The 23097-nt window shown below is 33.7% G+C and overlaps 5 protein-coding genes across 5 annotated transcripts; 1 reads left to right on the plus strand and 4 right to left on the minus strand.

The window, feature by feature from the left end:
• Window positions 1-8254: 8254 nt before the first annotated feature.
• Window positions 8255-10872, minus strand: LOC145566258 (uncharacterized). Its single transcript, XM_081625730.1, has 3 exons — window positions 10258-10872; window positions 8659-10065; window positions 8255-8614 (listed from the first exon to the last, which is right to left on the minus strand). Exons 1-3 carry the CDS (start codon window positions 10870-10872, stop codon window positions 8255-8257), a joined length of 2382 nt encoding a protein of 793 aa, XP_081481856.1.
• A 93-nt stretch (window positions 10873-10965) lies between these two features.
• Window positions 10966-11505, minus strand: LOC145566259 (uncharacterized). Its single transcript, XM_081625731.1, has one exon. It carries the CDS (start codon window positions 11503-11505, stop codon window positions 10966-10968), a length of 540 nt encoding a protein of 179 aa, XP_081481857.1.
• Window positions 11506-12452: 947 nt separating this feature from the next.
• LOC145566260 (putative F-box protein At3g24700) lies at window positions 12453-13505 on the plus strand. Its single transcript, XM_081625732.1, has one exon. The coding sequence runs from the start codon at window positions 12453-12455 to the stop codon at window positions 13503-13505; it is 1053 nt and encodes a 350-aa protein (XP_081481858.1).
• A 1370-nt stretch (window positions 13506-14875) lies between these two features.
• On the minus strand, window positions 14876-15856 carry LOC145566261 (putative serine/threonine-protein kinase WNK7). The gene is made up of 2 exons (XM_081625733.1): window positions 15131-15856; window positions 14876-15016 (listed from the first exon to the last, which is right to left on the minus strand). Exons 1-2 carry the CDS (start codon window positions 15854-15856, stop codon window positions 14876-14878), a joined length of 867 nt encoding a protein of 288 aa, XP_081481859.1.
• A 1824-nt stretch (window positions 15857-17680) lies between these two features.
• Window positions 17681-18871, minus strand: LOC145566262 (putative serine/threonine-protein kinase WNK4). Its single transcript, XM_081625734.1, has one exon. It carries the CDS (start codon window positions 18869-18871, stop codon window positions 17681-17683), a length of 1191 nt encoding a protein of 396 aa, XP_081481860.1.
• Between the last annotated feature and the right edge of the window lie 4226 nt (window positions 18872-23097).

Consider the following 23097-nt stretch of genomic DNA (forward strand, 5'->3'; position numbering starts at 1 on the left):
TCCAACTTAAAATGAACACCTTTTTATTTCAACCCTCTACTCACCATACAAATGGGTCATAGTAGGGCCAACCAAAGGAAAGCCAAACACAAACATAAAATTACGAATCAGCAAAAGCTGAGTAAATATACACCACACTAGCATGAATATCCTATCAATAAAAATAATAATAAAACATACTTGCCATATAATCACAATCAAATTACCTTTGACTCATAACTAGTAATATTAGTTAGTAAATAATAGCTTTGGATTACGCATCGAATGGGTTTCCTTCCTTAACAATATAGCCATTAAAATGGAGCTTCCAATCAGGGAGCTACCCCAATTGGCACCTACTATGTCACACCTTGGTGACGCAATTCCAACGCATAAATAATAATAAAAGAACGTACAGCGTCATGTACCCCTGTAGAAGTTATGGTTAAATATAAAACCCCATAACTCCCCCTATATGTTCATACTCAAGGTATATACGTTCCAAGAGTTTTGGTCTGTATCCTTTTACACTTTACGTGATTTATCAATTTAACATGTGAAGACTCCGACCAATCAATCAAGAATAAACATAACAATAATCAACACTCCCTTCCAATTAATTCTTGAATTAACTAGTGAGCACATACTATTTATTTTAATTAAGGTTCCTTGCCTAGTTTTGTGCACAAAATTGCACGATTACTACCTTGGTGCATAGAATGCACTAATAAACTTCCTTGACTCAATCTCAATTTACTTGAGTGAACAATTAAATAAACTAACTTCCTTGACTCAACACCAATAATAAATGGGTGAGAATAAAATTCATGAATCATGTTCAATAATTCTAATTATAGCTCTTTTAAACATATATAACTCTTGCTTATTAATTTCATGCTTCCTTGATACTCAAAAATAAAACATACTTCCATGATTCACATATATTCAACTTGTATCATGCTTCAAATATCATATTCACATGCTTGCATAATAATTTATGTTCAACCAACATTAATTCCAAACATATAATCAACCAAACATGCTTCTAATTCATCACTTCAATTATAATTCACAATCCTAGAATGATACTACGCATACACAAATATTCTTGTGCACATACGTACCTTGAATAACGCCTTAATAAATCGAACACACTCGCTAGAAATCACTTAGCTCGAAACTTCCTAAAATTAAATTACATAACCATAATTAATCCACTATTCTCACAAATTTCCAGCAACTATAATATTATATAAATCATACTAATCAACCCCTTTTAATGACAATAAAGCCATAGAACCTTTTCTGTAAGTGGGTACTTTAAATCGTTTCAAAAAGACTTGATTTTCATGACTTAAATAAAATTCCAGCATACTTATTTATTATAAAACATCACTTTTAAACTAGGAAATCATATATAAATCATTAAAACCTTTTTCCCTTTCATGGGTAATCAAACCCTAACTCAATAATAAAAAAGTAGTGTGTATAAATAAATTCCAGCATTAAATTGAAGGCTTTAAACTCATTAAAAAAACATTATTAGACCATGAATTAATCAATAACAACAACCTAGCCTCAATTCCTAATCAATTATACAAAACCCCCAATTTCTAGGTTTTATAATTTGGGGTTTTTAATTAAATAAAAATCTGAAATTTATGTTAATAAATTAGCAACATTAAAATCCCAAAATCAATACCAAATCATAATATAAAAAAAAAACATGCCTTTAAAACAATCAATCAATAGAATTAATTTTAAAATTAAAAGATAATTTTTTTTACACACAACCGAAAAGAGGAGAGAAGGAGGAGAGGGAGTGCGTCGGCCGGCTGGCTGCCGACGGTGGTGGTGGTGGTGGTGGCACCGGTGTGTTGGCCACGCAAAAGGAGGGAGAAGGAGAGAGAGAGAGAGAGAGAGAGAGAGAGAGAGAGAGAGAGAGAGAGAGAGAGAGAGAGAGGCGTGTTTAGATTTTAAATAAGGGAAGGAAAAGAAGAAGAAAAGGAAAAGAAAAATAAGGGAAAAAGAAGAGAGAGAGAAAATAAAGAGAAAACCTTTGAATTTTTGTGAAATCTGATAATTATGAACTTGTGTGGAAAATCTTTAGCTTTTAAATTATTTATACTCTCCTTTTAAAAATAAAACTCATATTTACAACTTTGCCATTACTAATTCCTACTCCCCTTCAAATTCTCACTTGGGCCAACTTATAGGGCCCCTAAATTCCCAATAAGTTGGTCTACTCATTTCAATAGGATTGACCAAATTAAAAATACTTTTGTTGCCTCAATTCATGATCCATTTTATTTGTACACACTTATAATTTATTTAAATAAATAATTTCTTTTTAAAATGAATTAAATCATTTTAATAAATTAATTAAATAAAATAATTAATTTCTATGTATAAAAGTATAATAAAAATACGGAGTATTACATATTTACTTTATTTTTCTAATTTTTAGAAATTTCTAATATTTCATGCTTACTTTGCTATTTTTTTTTAATGTATAACATTTTCACAAATATTATTATTAGTCATTACATGCCTACTACATATATAGTTTAAATTGTCACAAAATCACATCAATTCCTAACTAATTTGTATCAATGATATATTTAAAAATTTGGCGTATGGATCAAAAACTTATCTTAAAATTTAATAAACAATCCGGGCATCACACGAGACACAAAACTAGTATTGAATTCTATCAATAATTATAAATTTATTATTTTTTACTCCGTATCATAATATTCTTTAATTCAAAATAAATCCATTTATGAATTTATTTTAATAAGCGACTTAAAAAAAAAATATTTCAATCATTATTAAAAACATAAAGTTGTACGATTAGTCAAGTCAATATACTACAAAACTTAAGTCGTATAATTAGCCAGGGCTCGAGACATTTTTACATCTATTTTCGATAAACTTTCAATTATTAATATCTTATTAATTTGTTGTTTTTGCATCAGTAAAGTATTTTTAAAATGTATAGTACTTTCTCAGATTCATAAATATTGCTACATTTTTCCAAAAAATCTATCACATTTTTAGCAAAAGTGTTGCAATTTTGTTTGGGAGCGAAGGAGGTAGTTCAAAACAACATTTATATATTGTTTATTAGGTATCTACATTTATTTTTTTAAAAAAACAACATCCATTTATAAATATTTTAATCGATTGAAATAATATACTTCACAATCTAATATCATTTTGATATTTTATATCATCATTTGTCGATCATAATATTAATAATGGTGGCATATTTTTTTTTTTTATCATATAACTAATATTTTTACATATATAATTGTTAAATGACCAATTAATTCAAGCATAGTAGATTGAGATTATACTTCCTATGTTTCTTTTAATAATTGCAAAACATATTTTTTCTTGGTATATAAGATAACTGGGTCTCACATGATTTATTATACACTTATAATGGGGGGTGAGAGACTGTTAGGAGTATAATATTGGGTCATGAGCTTCAAAGAAGAGTAATATACAACATTAAAAACAAAAATCTTTTCGATTATAGCGTGGTGCAAGTATTGTGACATTTTCATATAAGAGAATCATTGCAAGTATTTAAAAAGAGCAAGTATATAATATCAACTTATTACTAATACAATAATATTAACAGAAATTATACATTGGTATGACATGTATAATGTCAAATAAACAAATATATTATAGACAAATTTGTTTAGACTTAAAATAGGTTGTAATAGGATCTAATCTATGTATTTAGGGTTGATTTTGTTTGAAATCATTGAACGTAGGTTCCACTAACGGAAATTTTGATGGAATCCATCAAATGCTAGTGCTACCAAAACAAAACTCAATATAAGGTAGTTATTCGCAAAGATAAAGTAAAAGGTAGTTGTTGATAGAAAAATGGTAATTTAAAATGTAGTTGTTGACAAATTCATCATATGATTACTTAAAATAAAAAGAATTTGACATATCTTTAACACAAATATTTAATAGATTTATAAAGAAACATTCATAACATAATTTTGATAAAATCATTTTATATCTAACATATATTTTGTAATCTTTTATTTTGATAAAATTTGTCAATTATACCTTTTTTTTTTTTTTGTTAAACTCAATAATATTGTGGAGAAAACGGCTTTTTTGTTAAACTCAATAATATTGTGGAGAAAACGGCTTAAGCTTTCTATTGATAATAACCACATATATATACACAATACAATATGAAACCTAACTTACCTAAAACTCCTAACAAGATAAACTTAACATAAATACAATATTAACATAAATACAACAAACCGACTCTAATACTCCCCCTCAAGTTGGAGCATGCAAATCGCGAATGCCCAACTTGCGTAATAGAAAACCAAAATGTTGACGTCTAAGAGCCTTGGTGAGAATATCTGCCAACTGATGACCAGTCGTAACATATGAGGTAGAAATATTACCATTTAACAACTCATCACGACCAAAATGACAATCTACCTCTATATGTTTCGTACGTTCATGAAACACCGGATTCTTAGCAATATGCAAAGCTGACTGACTATCACAAAATAAATGCATAGGCTTTGAATGCTTAACACCAAGAACAAACAACAACTGCTTCAACCATTTCAACTCTCATGTAGTGAAAGCCATAAACCGATATTCGGCTTCTGGTGAGGATGTGGATACGGTAGGCTGTTTCTTAGTCTTCCAAGAAACAGGGGAGCGACCTAAGAACACAAAATAACCTGTCAAGGAACGCCGAGTCAACGGGCATGCCGTCCAATCACTGTCACAAAACGCCGTCAAGCGTAAATACTTCATAGGTCGCAACAAAATACCTTGTCCCGGACTACCCTTAAGATAGCGCAAGACACGAATGGCCGCATGTAATATATATATATATATATATATATATATATATATATATATATATATATATATATATATATATATATATATATATATATATATATATATATATATATATATATATATATATATATATATATATATATATATATATATATATATATATATATATATATATATATATATATATATATATATATATATATATATATACATATATTATTTTAAAAATTATTTACATATATGTATTTTGTGTTCATAACAAGACATTTCATACGACATAAGTACTATCAATAATACTATTATCTTTGCCTTTAAAGTTATTTCTTAAGCTGATTTTATTAATATTATCTCTTACATGTTTTTAACACTTATTATTAAAAAAAATAATAACAATAAAAAAATAAATAAAAATTACGGTCATCATCCTCAACCTTTGCTATTCCCCTCATCAAGTGATTGTTAACAATTCAATCACCCCTATGAAGGAATGACTCTTTACATTCATCAGTTACAATGTATCAAATTAGCAAGCATTAACTCTAAACTCTTCACTAACCCCTCTACATTGATATATATATATATACTCCCCTATTCTATCATCAACATCAAACTTTCAATTTCTCCCAATTCTGGGTTCTGATCTCGTATTCTTGGTAAGAATCTATCAGTCCTTCCTACTTTCAGCCTAAAATTCGAATAAAAAAAAATTAATTAAGGAAAAGGTTGACATTGGAGCCGTAATTCTGCGAGGTCGCCATATCCATTGTTGAAGCTATTGTTATTGTTCTTCTAATTCTTTCTCCATACTCCTCTTCTTTCTCAATTAAGTCTGCAACTCAAAGTTTTCATGGGATTTTATTATGTATCTTTTTATTTTGTTAAAAAAATAATAAAAAAAAACTTTGGGTTAAGTGCTCTAATTTTTTTCGTGAAAATGGAGTATAAAAGCTCCTCTTTTGTTTTTTTTTCTATTTTTGTTCTTTCTTTTTCTTTGGCTTTGAGAACTTGTACGTACTTGTTTCCTTCTTCTTTTTTATTTTTATTTTTATTTTTATTTTTATTTTTATTATTATTATTATTATTATTATTATTATTATTAGTATTATTATTATTATTATTATTATTATTATTATTATTATTATCATCATCCTACTTTTCCTTACCTTTGCATTAAGATTGTGTATAAGATCGAGCTAATATATTGGTCATACTAACTTAGGTTTTTTTCATATATCCGCTTGTTGATAGACGAAGGCTACATAGGTGATCGCTCGGGAAATTAGTAGAACGAAATTACGTGCTATCAAGGTAATTTTCGATGTCCATCAAGAACTTAGAATCCCGTTAGGAAACCGTTTTGATGTGATTATGTGGTAGACGTGTTCCATGAATAAATTATGAGTATGTAGTTTATTCTATAAACTTTATAAATGGTTTTCATTAAAGTGAATGATTATACTTTTACTACTAGTAGTATATACGTTTATGATAATATTGATTTCTTTTTGGTATTGATACTTTGAGAATGTTGTTTCGAATATGATGTTTGATGCGACGATTTTATACAATATACGATGATATTTGATTTCTTTTAAAAGTGACTTGGGCACGATAATTTTTTTTATAAGTATAATCTTGGATTATAAGTGAATTTTATGACTAAGTGTTTATTTGCAAGAATTTAAAATATAATAATTTTAAGAAGGGAAATGAAACCCCCAAAAGGGTGAATAATAGGCTTCCCTACTAGATGTTGTTCTATTGGTGCACATATGTGGATACCCAATAGGCTTCTAGTAGGTTTGGTACTACACTTTCTATCGCTTACCTTTCATGAGTCTTCCTCCTAATACTTTTGGTGCGCGGTAAATTGTGATTACCCATTAGATTAGTGAGGGGTGTGCACACTAGGGACATTATGTTGACATATACTTGGCCAACACAGGGTGATGCGCAACCCTTGTAAGTAGGTGATTACTCTGGGATTAGTCCTGGCCTACTAGCGTTCTCTTTCCCTTTCTTAAATATAAGTTATAAGTAAATTTGCGTGGTTATGTCATTTGTTACCTGTGCGAGTGCTTAACTTGATTATATTACTTTATTTTATTATTTCATGTACAAAAATGTTTCAAAACCAAATTATTTATTTTACGAGATGGAGTCGTAATTACTCAGTTTATCTGATTTTGAAGTTTCTACTTGTGTTTCCTATTTATTTTGCAGGTTGGTAAGACGGGTTGGTTTGAGTGAGGACGTATCATAGAATAACAATATTTGTCTTTGTCGTCACTTAATATACTTTTGGTTTAAGTTTTATGTTAAGTTTTGGGTTGTAATAAGTTATACTTGTTTTAGACCACCTAGCTATGGTATAATAGTTTAATGTTTATTTTTATCAAACTTTCATATGCCTCTTAGTAACACTCCCATAGTTTAAATGACGATTTCCAATAAAAATATGGTTTTAGTTATTATAAAAAGAGTTCAAATTTTGGGAGTGTTACACCGCATCCTAATGAGAAACCCGTGGAACACTCAAAAACTATGCCAAAACATGCATTGAATAACTCAACTCTGGTCGAGTGATCGACAAATAGACCAACTATCCAACCAAACGACGATACTGTTCCGGTTGAGCAAACGGCTCACCGGAAGCATGTGCAAGACGATGATTCTGTTCCATCGGAGTGTCAATGGGTTTACAACCCAACATTCCTGCCTCAGTCAAAATATCTAGAGCATACTTTCATTGTGAAAGAAAGATGCCCTCCGAACTCCGAGCAACCTCAATACCTAAGAAATACTTAAGCAGACCCAAATCCTTCATATAGAAGCATTTGCACAAATAGGCTTTAAATCGAACAATAGCATCATGAGAAGAGCCTGCAATAATCAAATCATCGACATAGACAAGAACATGCAAAGAGACACTGCCTTGTACATAGCTAAAAAGAGAGTAATCAGCATATGTGTTCTTAAACCCAAAACCTCGCAAAGCACTGAACAACTTTGAAAACCACTGTCTCGGGGCTTGTTTCAAGCCATATAAAGACTTCCACAACCTGCAAACTTTGCCAGGTGTCGGAGTACCGTACCCTAGAGGAAACTACATATACACTTCTTCATCCAAATCACCATGAAGAAATGCATTATGAACATCCATCTGATGTAACTCCCAATTTAATGACACAACAACAGCTAATAAAATACGTATCGTACCCATCTTTGCAACAGGAGTGAACGTCTCATTGTAATCAACACCTTCAACCTGACGGTTACCATGAACAACCAAATGAGCCTTGAGACGTTCCACCTTTGACATGTCGGTGTACTTGATTTTGTATACCCAACCGCTACCAATCGCTCTTTTGTCGGGAGGAAGATCCTCAACGGTCCATGTGCCATTGCGTTATAGAGCATCAATCTCATCTTGCATAGCCTTACGCCAACCGACGTCTTTAACCGCCTCTTTGAATGAAGACGGTTCATTTCCCTTAGTGATTGTCGCCAAAAAACACATGTGTCTCATAGAAAAACTATTATATTCAACATGACAAGCTATAGGGAAAGGTTTACCCGAGGAATGTGATTGAGGAGGGTCGACAACTGATGTAGCGGGGTCTATATTTTCAGTGATGATTGTATGAGTAACATAATTTCGATGCCACGAAGGAAGTCGTTTTTCACAATGACCGCGACCCAAATTATCCGACGAACTCCCCCTCAAGTAATCCAGCGAAATAAAAATATTTTCACCGTCCAATTCACGCTATAGAACAACTCCCGAGCTAAAACCATGATCACCAACCTTACCGGAATTTTTTCCGGTGAGATAGACGACTGTTCCGGCGAGGCAGCCACCCGAGATGAATGTGTAGGTGGCGGTACAGGCTGCCGCAGCTGCTGCTGGGCAGGGCGTGGCGTGAGGCCTCGCTGTTGCTGGGTAGTGGCCTTGCTGTTGCTGCCCTGCCGCTTCTGTCTTTTGCCTTGCTGCTGCAGGCCAGCGCCCGAGGGATTTCCATCGGGCTGGGCAGCTTGCTGGCTGTGATGCCCAGCCAAGATGCCATCACCCAATGGATTTCCATCGGGTTGAGCAGAAAAGTGGGGGGGCAACTGGGTGCGAACAGGCTGTGCCGCAGCCTGGCTGTGGCTGGGCAGCAGCTGCCGCGGCAGGGTTCCGGTGCGGGTTGTTTCGGCCGCGGCTCCTCCCCCTTGCACATCAAACAATTCCCCAAAAAATTCGGTATCCTCATCCCAAACTGGTAGATTCGAAAAATATTTTTCCCACAATAATCGCCGTTCATCCGAAAGAGACTCAAGATACAGGAATTTATCTTCAAAAAACTGAACATCCCGACTTACAAAAAATTCATTCGTCTCTAAATCATAAAGACGCCAACCTTTCTTTCCATGAGGATAACCAACAAAAATACACCTCCGACTTCGAGAATCAAACTTGTCCTTAACTCGAGGACGATTCGCAGCATAAGCAAGAGAACCAAAGACCCGCAAACTATCATATGAAGGTGACTGACCAAATAAAAGATCATGAGGGGTTTTACCTTTCAAAACTGGATTAGGAGTGCGATTAATGAGATGCACCGCAGTCATAACACACTCACCCCAAAAATACTTAGGCAACTTTGCCTGAAATCGAAGAGCACGAGCCACATTTAAAATGTGACGATGTTTACATTCAACTCTACCATTCTGCTGAGCCGTGTTAACACACGATGTTTGATGCAGAATGCCCTTCTTCGCAAAGAACGACCCCAAACTGAGAAACTTTTGACCATTGTCACTACGAACCACCTTCACCTTTCGACCAAATTGAGTCTTAACCATAGCACAGAATTCACGAACCAACTGAGAAGCCTGATATTTACCAACCATCAAAAACACCCAAGTTGCACGTGAAAAATCATCAACAATGGTTAGGAAATAACGAGCATCACAACTAGAAACAATCTTATTCGGACCCCAAATATCACAATGAACTAAATCAAAAATTCCAGATGCTTTATTCATACTTAACGGAAAAGAGTTTCGGGGTTGCTTCCCCATAAAACCAATAGAACAATCAAAAGAACAAACAGAGTTGCTACTATGAGTACTACGACTACTAGAAACTCCCGGAAGAGAGTTCACAACTTGCATTGACGGATGCCCGAGACGCCTATGCCACAACAAACTTGCATCTGAAATATCCACTTTGTTCGCCTGCAAATTCTAAGCACGAACTGGACGAAAAATATAGACCCCATCACATTGGACCCCCGCTCCAATCAGGTTCCTCAAACTGTGGTCATGAATAATGCATAGCTTGTCAGTGAACATAATAAAATAGCATTGTTTTTCTAACAATTGAGACACAGATAACAAGTTTCATTTAAGAGCAAGAACATATAAAACATTATCAAGAGTTAAATTATTAGACAAAATAACTCTTCCTTCCTTCGTTGCTGTCGTGCTCTTCCCATTGGGCAAACCAACAGGCGAATAGATGTCATGTAAATCAGTGAAAAGATCAATATTACCAGACATATGATTTGAAGCTCCAGTGTCAATAAGCCAATCAATGGAATTATACGTACCAAGTTTGTTGCCATCTGACGAAGAACCAAACTTGGCACCCTTTACAGCAGAAATGAGTTCCTTCCATTGAGCATCAGAAATCGTAGGAACACTCCCACGATCAGAATTAGAAACCAGCTCATTATTACCATGAGAGCTACCAGCAGCATCAGCAAACTCACCCTTGCCTTTACCAGACGACCGACCACCCCGACCTCCATGACCATCTCGACCTCCACGCCCCCCACCCGGGAAGCCATGAAGCTCATAACAATGGTCCTTATCATGACCAGACTTCTTACAATAAGTGCACTCTATCCGTTCGGAAGTCCGACCGGAATCCGTACCTGTTGCATTAAAACCAACAGTCGCAGAAGAAGAAGAGGTCTCATGTGCCTCAGACACAGTTTGCTTACGCTCCTCAGCAACAACTTTAGCATAAGCAGCATTCATAAAAGGCTAAGGATCCTTCATCAACAATTAGAGACAACAGAACCAAACTTCTTAGGTTCCAAACCAAGACAAAACTGATGCAACAACTCATTCTCATGCACTAGCATATTCTTTCGCAGCGGAACAAGTACAAGCAGGCAATTTCACATAATTAGACAACAAATTCTGCAATTTATTCAATTCACCATAATAAAATGCAACAGAACGACCCCTTTGCTTACAATCAGCGATATCATGTTTCAATTCAAAAATACGAGGACCGTTACCAAGAGAATAATGATCACGCAAATCATCCCACAAAGTTTTAGCATCATTAGGAATAATAACAGTAGAACGAATACTAACATCAAGAGTATTATAAATCCAAGAAACAACAGTAGAATTAACAATACCCCACTGACGATAATCCGCGTGCTTGGGATCGGGTTGAACAATAGAACCATCAACAAACCCGAGCTTGCTCTTAGACCGAAGATTGTTGCGAATCGATCTCGACCACTCTTTATAGTTGTCGACGGTAAGCAACACAAGACAAATCACCAACTGAGAACCTTCACTCGGATGAAGGTAATAATCAGTGAAAGGCTCGTACTTTGGAGGAGGAGGAGGAGGAGTGTTATCGTCGCCAGCCATCGCACCAAATCACGAGTACAACAAACTAACAAACACGGCACACTACACTAGCACCGCAACACAAGCAACAACAAAACAAGCACACCACACCTTGCTGCCTTGTTGTCGCCACACACACAACACACTCGCACTGCGCCACACCACAACACTCTTAACACAGCAGCACACACACACTTGCGCGCACCACACCACACACACTCAGCACCCACACACTGCCACACACACACACTATGCGCATAGCACCGAGCACCACAAACCAGCACACAACCCTGGGCAGCGCACCACACCAACTACACAACACGCACAACCACAACACCTCACTCGAAGCACCATAACTCAGTACGCACAAGAGATGCGCATAAACTAGAAAAAAAATCGGACCAAATCAAAAAATAAATTAGGGTTTGTGAGCCCTAATTTCCATCAAACAAAATTTGTGTGATTAAAAAAAAAAAATTGAAGCCTAAATCTCACAAACAAATAATTAAATCACGAAATTAAAACAAGAAGTAACCAAGATCGAATTAAATCTCTAGAAATTAGAGAGGCCTGATACCATGTTAAACTCAATAATATTGTGGAGAAAACAGCTTAAGCTTTGTATTGATAATAACCACATATATATGTAAAATACAATATGAAACCTAACTTGCCTAAAACTCCTAACAAGATAAACTCAACATAAATACAATATTAACATAAATACACCAAACTGACTCTAATATTTTTATAAAGAAACTAATTATAATGATAAGCTTAATTAATAATGGTCATTGAAAATTAACCTAGTTAATATTTATAAGATAAACCAATAAATTTTGAATATTATCGAGTATAAGATATACATGAAGACCCTTAAATCTAGTACAAATACATGCGATTAGTAATTTGTAAACCCTATTATAATTTAAGTTCCAATTTCTCCCTTCAAATCCTGTTCTTATACAATGGCGGACAAATTGCCGGATTTATCCATGGATTTGTGGACGGAGATCTTAGCAAGGCTGCCCGCGAAAACCCTAATGAGATTCAGGTGCGTTAGTAAAACCTGGTGTTCTTTAATTGATTCTTCTGATTTCATTCTTTTGCATCATCAAATTTACAACAACAACAAACACATGTATGTGATAGCAAGAAAACTCGGTGAATATAGCATTTATAGTATCGATACATTCATGAAAATTGATGTTTTTTCCAAAACTCCTGATAGTTGCGCTGTTATAGGGAGCTGTAATGGATTGGTTTTGATGTATTCCTTAGCGTATAAAAACATTCAGATGATGATTTATAATCCTTGCATTCGAAAGTCCGTTGTTATTCCACCTTGTCCTTTTATTTCGATGGGATATAGAATAGGTTATTGGCTTGGTTTTGCTCCGTCTAGTAAGGATTATAAGTTGCTTGCTTACGGGTGTGTTAGTCCTAAGTTTCCCGAGTTTTCAATCGCGGTTTATTCATTAAATGATCGCCGTTGGAGGATCGAAGATAGGTCGGATGCACACGTTCGAGGCCTTAGTTTTAAAGATGGAGATAAATTTTATGTTAAGGGTGGTGTGTATTGGTTTGGATATGATCCGGACAAACCTCGTGGCTTACATACTCAGCTTGGGTGGTTCGATTTTGATTCCGAGGAATTTAACTTAGTGGATTTGCCTGATGCTCTTAAACAAACGGGGCTCGTTATTAAAATTAGTTTTGTCCTCGGTGAGTCTATAGCAGTTTTTGGTATGTCTTCGGATTGTACCTCCATATGGGATGTAAAAGCTCTTGGGTTTCTTACAAGAAGTATTTGTACGGGGATTTTCAATGTTGAGAAGAATACATTTTTCGTATTTGATGATGAGAGATTGTATTCTTATAATTATAAAAGTCACCACATACAACATGTGGAAAATTATAATGATGGTCGTAAATTTTTTGTGACTTTTAAAGAGAGTTTAGTACTGCATAAAAAAATAAGGGTTTTGACAAGACGGCTGAATATTGAAGAAGATCCGTAAAATTTTGTTGATGTTTTCTTGAAGAAGTTTCATGTGTTATTAGAAAAGAGGATGGATGAGTGTGAACTGTTAAGTTTTATGTTGCTTGTTCTTCATCTTTACTTTAAGTAATGGTTATGTAATACGAAATTGCTGCATGTTTAACATGGTTTAAATCTATTTCACCCTTAATTTTCATACTAATGTTAATTCACGACTTAATGTGAAGTGTTATGTTGCTTGTTCATCGTCTTTACTTTGAAGAATAATGGTTCTGTCATAGCCTCATAGGAACATGAAATTGATGTATGTTTAATTTATTATAAATCTAATTCGTCCTTGATTCTCATGTTAATGTTAGTTCACCAATTTACATATACATAAGATAAAACACCTACTAATGTGATTATTTTGAAGCAAATGAATATTTGATAATCAAACGGCTTGTCTAATGTCAATATGTGCCATTACAAATTACTAGTGGAACAAAGTCATAGCAAATTATAAAGATTATTTTTTACCCAAAAGCATGGTTACTCATCATGTCACCTTAGGGCTTAGGCCATGTTCTTTTTATTTGAAGTAAAATAATATTTCTTCGCAAAATAATTTAATTTTAATATAGTAAAACTAATTCAGTTTAATTAGTAAAAATCAAGCCATTAGAAGTACATCACAAAACACAATAATTTAAATTTGTATAAAAACCAAAAGTAAAAGCACCATTAAGTCCAATTGATTCAGTTGATCTGATATAATATCGATTTTATTTGTAGTGTTGTGTGTTGCAGGTTAAGATACATCATACATTAATTATACTCAAGATGATACGATATGACACTTCTTGACTAACTCTACTTGATCCGGCTTAAGTTGAACACTTTGATCAAAGAATTCTTCAATTAACTTTAATTGGTCATACTAACTTGATCCGTCTTCAAGTTGAACACTTTATTTAAAGTAATCTAGTGACATAAATTTTTAGCCGGCCGTGTTTATAGTAGTAAAGAGATGGAAGGTTGAAAAGTAGAAGAAAATGGAGATAGAAGCTACTAATTATAAAGAAAGAAAAACAAATTGCAGCCTCTGTTTTTATTAAGATCTTATAACTAACACACCAATGTAACAATGTTCAAATGTCAATGAAAATTAATCAAGAAACGAAACAATAAATCTCAGTTGGACCTAATACTGAGAAATCATACTTATTGACACACTAACATACCAAGAATTATTCAGAACATTTCTGTACTATGACTTAAACCAAAGTCTAATTTTATACTAAACAATCAAACTAATGAGTCTAGAATTCAGCTACTGACATGCCAAGAAATAACAGAATTCTGAAGCAACTATACTCTGTCTTCCTGTATGTTGCCACTTTCCTCATCTTAATCACTCCCATTAGACATTTCACCTTCCCGCCCTGCGAGTGTTTCTGCCATCAGTGGGGCATTTTCAGAAGCAGCAGCTGTGTTACTGTCGTCGACATCACCCTCAGGCTCTGCAGCTGCACTAGTGATGGTGGCAGGCTACAGTTGAATTGTAGGCAAGGGCCAGGGATATAGTACTGATGTGCTGCCAGAAGGCGCAGTCCTCGGTGCAAGAAATGGGTGTTCCAGGAGTTGAGTTATTGTAGTTCCGACATCTTCAGGAAACACACACATCTGAATGAAGCTCTTAAGCCCTTGGTCTTGTACTTTTTTTAACAGGCTAAAATCCATTTTTCGCGATGTGCTGTCTGCAGCATCCTTATTCACCATCTGTAGCGCACACAACCCAACACAGTATATTTCAGACCGCTCTATCCTTCGAGTAATAACAGCATTATACTCAGGACTATCAACAGTCGTCGCGACACTCAAATCTCCTAGCTTAATCTTGCCTGAGTTTCCAACAACAAAGATGTTTTTGCACTTTAAATCATCGTGAATAATCGATTCATCTTGACTGTGAAGAAAACCAAGCCCTGACAGAATCTGTTGACACCATTTCTTGATTACTGGACTGTTTTCTTTAACCTGATGTTTCTGAGTGTAATCCTTCAAATTCCCAGAATAAAGCTCAGTAATCATGTTAAACTCAACTTTGTTTCCTAATCCAAAAGGCCAATAATGGTAGCATTTGATTACATTTTCATGATCAAATCTCTTTAAAGACATAGCTTCTCTCAGCAAATCAACAAGATTATTAAGTAATACAAATTTCTTACACCAAGCTACTTCTCTGCCATTAGTCTCATCATATCCCAAATAAACTTTTTTAAGATCGCCTTCATCAATCAGCTTACTGTACCTTGTGTATTGCCCTGTAGGATCCGTCTCCATAACCGTATAATCTTCGTCTCCTCCGCTTGAACTCGAACCCGCCATTACTAGTTAAGAATAACAGCAAAACAGAACTAAAGAAAGATTTGCAATGGAATCAAGCTAATGAAGTTGATTTCTACGGATTAATGGAATTTTTGTTGGGTTATTAGGAGAAAAAACAGAATGTTTGAAATAATGGGTTGATGATGAAATGAATTAGAAATTTAGAATGGTATTTATAATGGCAAGTGTTTAGGTTGTTACTTATATCCAAACCGATTTTATCCAGTTGTAGTTAGTTAAGTCGGTTATCAAGATCAAGAATTAGAAAATACCCTTTCTTGATTTATTTATTGTTGTTTAAAAAAAAATCTTTAATTTCCCCTTTTTTTTAATATTATATTCTTTTTAATTTTATGTAAGAGATATATCTTATCCTATTTCTTAAAAGTGAATAGTAACTGCTACTACAGTACTACTAGTCTACTAGTAACAAAATCGTTTTTTGGTGAACACTTATACTACGTATTACGAGTATGATTATAATTATTGTTTAATCAGAATCTTTAGAGAGAAAGCTAATAAAACACTCAATTTATTTTCAAATTATAATAAAAAAAAATTCTTTAATTTTTTAAATTGTCTATTAATCAATAATTTTATTTTATTATTTAATAAAATTGGTGTTCATAATTTCACATTTTGTTGATGACGGGTAAAAATATTAAATGAATTTTTATTCCTTGATCGTTAAAGTATCGAAGCGTTACAATAACAGGTGATTTTAATATTTTACTCCGAGTAAGCATTATTCAACTAAACTATTGGTGGGTCTAGTTAAAAACATTTGTTTCAAATTAAAGTGGCTCTATGCCCTACCTATATAGTAGTAGTACTGTAGTAGTCTAAAATGGTGGGGGTTAGAAATATTATTAGTGATTCACATATTGTTCATTAGTCGCATTTATCTTATATGAAGTATTATTTTGAAGCTAAGTACAGGTTATACTGAAATAGACAAAAATTTACTTAGCTAGCTAGAGATAAATGATTTAGTTAGCCTCATTAAAGACCCTACACGATTATACCATGCACTAGTCAGCTCTAATTGTCATACTAACTTATCTGGCTCAAGAATTGAACACTTTATTTGAGACCTCTAGTGATGAAATTTTTTTGCCCTTGCTTAAGACACTTAAATAGTAATTAAGTTATAGAGTAACGAGATGAGAGGATTGAAAAGTAAGGAAATTGTATGTGGAAAGACACCAATGACTAATTACACAGTAAGAAAATCAAATTGCATAGTCTCACATTTTATTAAAATCTTATAACTAACACACCAATGTTCATATATTTAAATCACATACCAACAAATGACAATGAACATACGAAAGATATAAATCTCAGTTTGACCTAAAACAGAGAAATCATACTTATTATTGACTCCCTAAAGTATCACTAAAATTCCTAAAATTATTCAGAAAATTTCTGTACTATGACATAAACCAAAGTCTAATTGTGTACTAAAAAATCAATTAAACTGATGAGCCTAGAATAAGCTACTGCCAAGAAATAACAGCCTTCTGATGCAACTACATATTGTGCCTTTCTCCCTTGTAACTACTTCGACCAGACCATTCAGACGATTCACCTTGCGAGTGTTTCCGGATTTTCCAGACCCACTGCATTAGCTGTCAGGCGACTCAGGCATTCCATGCTCCTGCTGCTGCTGTTGCTGATCCTGCTGTGCGTCTTGGTTCTGTTGGACCACTTCATCAGATGCAGCTACATTATTGTTGTCAGGCATTCCATGCTCATGCTCATGCTCATGCTGTTGCTGCTGCTGCTGCTGCTGTTCCTGCTCCGCGTCTTGGTTGTGTGGCATTATGAAAGGGGGAGCACTGCCTGATGATTCACAACAATTCTCTCAGTAGATGAAATCCGAAGAGATGAAACACTGTCAAAGATATAAACCATGTAACTGTCATTGCCATCATATTCAGCCACAAGTTTTGCTATCAGTAGCTCCATACTCTCAGAAATCGATGCGGCCTCTACATCAGACAGATTAAGTGCTCGTCTTAAAACCTCCATGACTCGCTGAACTGTATCATGATTGACTGTAAACACAAAATTATCACTAATATACCTTATCGTAACAAACCCAACTATCATTGCACCGCCCCTTAGTCCCACTATTTGTCCTCCTAATGTGAATCTCCCACGCCCTCTGTCAATGTCCCTAGCAGACGGCAGCAGCAATACATCCATCTGATCATCCACAGGAACACTCACATTCGGATCACTCGGTGCAAGAAACGGATCATTCAAGAGATCAGTTACAGTAGTCACAACAGTTGTAGGAATCAGACACCTCCGAATGAACTTCTTAAGCTGCTGATCTTTCACTCTTTTTAGTTCAGCAGGCATTACACACGGCCCTACCGGTCTCCTCTCCACATCTTCCTTAGTCAACATCTGTAACACGGTCATCCCAAAATAGTATATCTCAGACCGCGAAACATCAAAAAGATCAGCACTAGCTTCAGGAGTAAGTGGTGCATCCCAACCCATAATCGCGGCTTCATTCAGATCTCTTATCTTAACTGCACCTGTTTCTCCAACAACAATGTTTTCACACCTGATACTATGATGAATAATCGCCGGATTTCGTTCGTGAAGATAATGTAACCCTTCAAGAATCTGTCGACACCAAATCTTGATTGTAGGCAATGCAGTACTGTCCAAAATCAAGCGATTATTCCTGATAAAAACTCTCAAATTACAAGAATATAACTCAGTAATCATGTCAACCGTGTTCGAGTTTGGATCAACCCAATAATCGTAGCATTTCAGTATACTAGAATGGTCAGAATCCATCAAATCTTGAGCTTCATCCATCAAACCATCATAATTTTCCTCTGTTATATTCTTCTTAATCCAAGCAATAACTCTGTTATTAACTCTGTCTAACCCCTTGTAAACCACTTTTGATACGTCTTCTTCAATGGTGTTATCGTACTTTGTGTATTGCCTTATCGTACCATCGTCTCCATGTGAACTCGAAGCCGCCATTACTAGTTAATAACAACAGCAAAACAGAACTTAAGTTGGTGAATCAAGTTGATTCTAATGGATGGAATTTTTTGTTGTGTTTGAAGGAAAAAACAGAAGGAATATTTGGAGTAGTACGTGGAAATTGAATGAGTTGATGATGAAATGAATTAGAATGGTTGTGTAAAAGGGTATTTATAATGGTTAGTATTTGGTTGTTACTTATAACCAAACCATAATATATACAAACTGATTAATATTCAATTTATCCATTTGTTGTAGTTAGTTAAGTTAGTTATCAAGATCAAGAAATAGAAAATGCCCTTTCTTGATTATGATTTTTTAATTATGATGAAATGAATCTTTATTATGATGCCTCTACTAATATCTAAAAAAAATGATGCCTCTACTACTTTGTTTAATTGAAGCCTATAACTCTATAAGTATGATATTTCTTTTTTCTTTGAATATGTACTATCCAACAAGTTGAGATGCTCTTTACAGAGAAGATTGTCCAGTTTGACGTTTATACCGTTTGGGTTGGTTCGAGAAAATGTCAACTGTATTTTTATGATTTGATTTGAGTTATGCCTCTAACCAAACCGCAAACACCCCCTAAATAAAATAGGTTGATATTATGCATTGATAAAATAAACGTAAAAACAAAGTGTTACAATTTAAAGGGAATGGAGAACGTATAATAATAATAGATATTTAAAATTGTATTTTGTCCGATTAAAACACAAGGACAATCTAATATATATATATATATATATATATATATATATATATATATATATATATATATATATATATATATATATATATATATATATATATATATATATATATATATATAAGGTAGAGTTTTTTCCTGAGTTTTTAGAGAGCCATATAGAATTTAATTTTTTCAGCGCGCCACATAGGATAATAAACTTTAGTGGTAGCCAATTAAATAATTTAAATGACACGTAAGCAAAATTGGCGAATGAGATTTTTTAGTTTAAACTAATTAAATATAAAATATTATCTTTTGATATCAGGAATTTTATCTAAATATATAACAAATTTTAGCATATATATATATATAGGGTCAGGATCCGGTGAGAATCACCTTTTATGTGAGAACCCACACCTTATGTGAGGACAAATCTCAGCCGCTAGATTAGATGAAATCCAACCGCTGAGATTATAAGCCTGCCTAACAAACTAACCTTCAGCCTCTACTTTATCTCTCTCCTTTATTCTGTCTACAAATCAAAGCTCATCAATGGCGATTTACTTATCAATGGCGATTCACTGAGTATGCTCTTCTTTCGGCAAATTTCAACGGTTTCTTTCTGCAAATTTCAACGGTTACTTTTTGCAAATTTCAACGGTCGCAATTTCATCCATCATTGAGGTTTGTTCGTACTTTTAATTTTGAATTGCATGTTAATCTGAATGTTCAAAATATTTTGATTTTACATCTCTGAAAATTTTGGAATTGCATGTTAATTTTCGAATTGAATTACATGTTAATTTTCGAATTACATTAATCGAATTGACTGTTTAATTGCATCAATTATTTGATTGAATTGAATCAATTATTTAGGTTTGATTAATTTGATAGAGATTTTAATAATATCAGATTAAACTTGATAGTGATTGTAATGACGTCATATTAAACTTATGATAAAAAATGTTCTGAAATTTCCAATTGAATGCTCTTATTATGTTGTTAGTAGGTTTTTATTTTCAATTGAATGCTGTTATTATGTTCTTATTTTCAATCAAATTTAAAATGAGCAAATAAATTAAAATGAACAAACCTAAATATGTATAATAGAACATTTAAAATGAGGTAACTACAATGAAAATGAGCAAATATTAATGACATTCATAAGTAATTCAAGGATCTATAAGTACTCAGTGTTTCGGGTAAAAACACTCAGTATACAGAATTGTGTATGTATGTGTGTGTGTGTGAGTGTGTGTGAGTGTGAGTGAGTGTAACAGTGTGTCTGTGTGTGAGTGTGAGTGTGAGTGTGAGTGAGTGTAAGAGTTTATGTATGTGGGCATTGAATTGCATGTTCATTTGACAAATGAGCAAACCTATCCCCCCCTGCCCCCTCCTCTTTCTGCTTGCAATTCTGATTTCAGAAACTGATTTCAGTTCTAATTATAGATTCTGAAATTATTGTGTGTGTGTGTATGTGTGTGTGTGTGTGTTTGTGTGTGTGTGTAAGTGTGTATCTATGTCTGTGTGTGTGTAAGTTTGTTTAAGAATCTGATTTCAGTTCTAATTATTGAGAGTGTATGTGTGTGTGTGTGTGTTTAAGTGTGTTTAAGGAGGTGCATATTCACAAATGATGAGCAACAACGAACAAGTTGAGAGTCAATCAAGTACCATCACAAATGTGCCAACTACTCCTACAATAGTAGTTTCTCCTAAAGTAGCACCTTTTATCACTCCTGGAGGAACAAAAGAATGGCATCCAATATGCCCCAATGAGTTGAAACCAGCTATAGGGATGAAGTTTAATAATCTTGAAGAGGGCCTTGAATTTTATAAAGGCTATGCATTTGCTTCTGGTTTCAATACAAGGAAGTCTACAACTAAAAGACAAAGAAGAAGCAAAGAATTGAAATATCAGTATATCTTGTGCAATAAGGAAGGATACAAAGAGAAAAGAAAGACTACTGTAGAAAAAGATTTAAATAACAAGGAAGGGGAAAACAATGAAGAAAAAGCTTCAATCAAAAGGAAGAGACTCGTTACTCGTGTTGGGTGCAAGGCACATATTGTCCTAAAGCATTGTGATGATAACACATTCATAGTGACACAATTTCATGAGGGACATACTCATGCACTTTATACACCTAGCTGCAATCTATTCCAAAAAGAAGGAAGGAAAATGAACATTTTACACAAAAAAATAATTGTGAATAATTCTAAGGTAACACTTTCAAATTCTCTTATGTTTCATGAATTCTATGTATGTTCTAATAAAAGTTGTTTGCTCATTTGACAAATGAGCAAATAATTTTTTGCTCATTTGCCAAATGAGCATTGAATTGTTTCATGAATTCTCTTATGTTTCAAATTATCTTGTGTTTCATGAATTCTCTGTATGTTCTAATAAAAGTTGTTTGCTCATTTGACAAATGGGCAAATAATTTTTTTCTCATTTGACAAATGAGCATTAAATTGTTTGCTCATTTTAAAAATGAGCATTGAATTATTTGCTCATGTGACAAACTGTTTTGTTCTTTAAATAGGTGAATATTGGTCCTGTTACAACTTTTCGAATGATGAAGGAAATTGTTGGAGGATATGAAAACATTGGTGCATCTAAGGAAGATTTCAAAAAATTTCATAGAGATTTAAAAGCATACATTCAAGGAAGCGATGCTCAAATGTTCGTGGATAATTTTACCAACAAAAAGCTAATGTGGAGCACTTTTTTCTGTGATTTTGAGATGGATGAAGATTATTGCCTTTGTAGAGCATTGTGGGCAGACCCCCTTTGTAAAAAAAGTTATGCTCTATTTGGTGATATGGTATCCTTTGATACCACATACCAAACCAATAGGTAATTCATTTATGTGTTATTACTAGCTATGGCTTAAATTAATGACTTTGTTTTAAATAAAATTAGTTTTAATTGCTCATTACTTCTATGTGAAAATTAAATATCCCCATAATTCTAATATTCTTTGATAAGAGTATGTATATGGGCATTGAATTGCATGTTCATTTGACAAATGAGCATTGAATTATTTGCTCATTTGATAAATGAGCATTGAATTGTTTGCTCATTTCACAAATGAGCATTGAGTTATTTGCTCATATGACAAATTAGCATTCAATTATTTGCACATTTGACAAAAGAGCAAAGAATTGTTTGCTTATTTCACAAATAAGCATTGAGTTATTTGCTCATTTGACAAATGAGCAATCGATTATTTGATAATTTTTCAAATGTGTATTAAATTATTTGCTCATTTAAACTTTATTTTGTTTGTGTAAACAGGTACAGCATGGTGTTTACTCCATTTACAGGGGTTGACCATCATAAGAATTGCATTAATTTTGCTGTTGGTTTCATAGCAAAGGAAGATATCGTGTCATTTGAATGGCTGTTCAGATCATTCCTCAAGGCAATGGGTGGGAATGAACCTAATTGTATGATCACAAATCAGGATCCAGCAATGAAAATTGCTGTTAGAAGTGTGTTTAAGAAGACTGAACATCGGTTCTGTAT

Source organism: Chenopodium album, chromosome 11, assembly GCF_948465745.1.
Source record: "Chenopodium album chromosome 11, dcCheAlbu1.1, whole genome shotgun sequence".
In the NCBI taxonomy this organism is placed as follows: Eukaryota; Viridiplantae; Streptophyta; class Magnoliopsida; order Caryophyllales; family Amaranthaceae; genus Chenopodium; species Chenopodium album.

Bases quoted from the DNA above. Each gene is read 5' to 3' on its own strand.
- LOC145566258 (XM_081625730.1), bottom strand. From the start codon at position 10,872: ATGAATGCTGCTTATGCTAAAGTTGTTGCTGAGGAGCGTAAGCAAACT. The intron at 10,066-10,257 runs GTTTTATATGTT...TAGAATTTGCAG, and splicing joins ATAATTTAACTCTTGATAAT to GCGAACAAAGTGGATATTTC. The intron at 8,615-8,658 runs GTAAGGTTGGTG...GTTGTTCTATAG, and splicing joins TCTCACCGGAAAAAATTCCG to CGTGAATTGGACGGTGAAAA.
- LOC145566259 (XM_081625731.1), bottom strand. From the start codon at position 11,505: ATGGCTGGCGACGATAACACTCCTCCTCCTCCTCCTCCAAAGTACGAG.
- LOC145566260 (XM_081625732.1), top strand. From the start codon at position 12,453: ATGGCGGACAAATTGCCGGATTTATCCATGGATTTGTGGACGGAGATC.
- LOC145566261 (XM_081625733.1), bottom strand. From the start codon at position 15,856: ATGGCGGGTTCGAGTTCAAGCGGAGGAGACGAAGATTATACGGTTATG. The intron at 15,017-15,130 runs GTCGGAACTACA...ATTCAACTGTAG, and splicing joins TGTGTGTGTTTCCTGAAGAT to CCTGCCACCATCACTAGTGC.
- LOC145566262 (XM_081625734.1), bottom strand. From the start codon at position 18,871: ATGGCGGCTTCGAGTTCACATGGAGACGATGGTACGATAAGGCAATAC.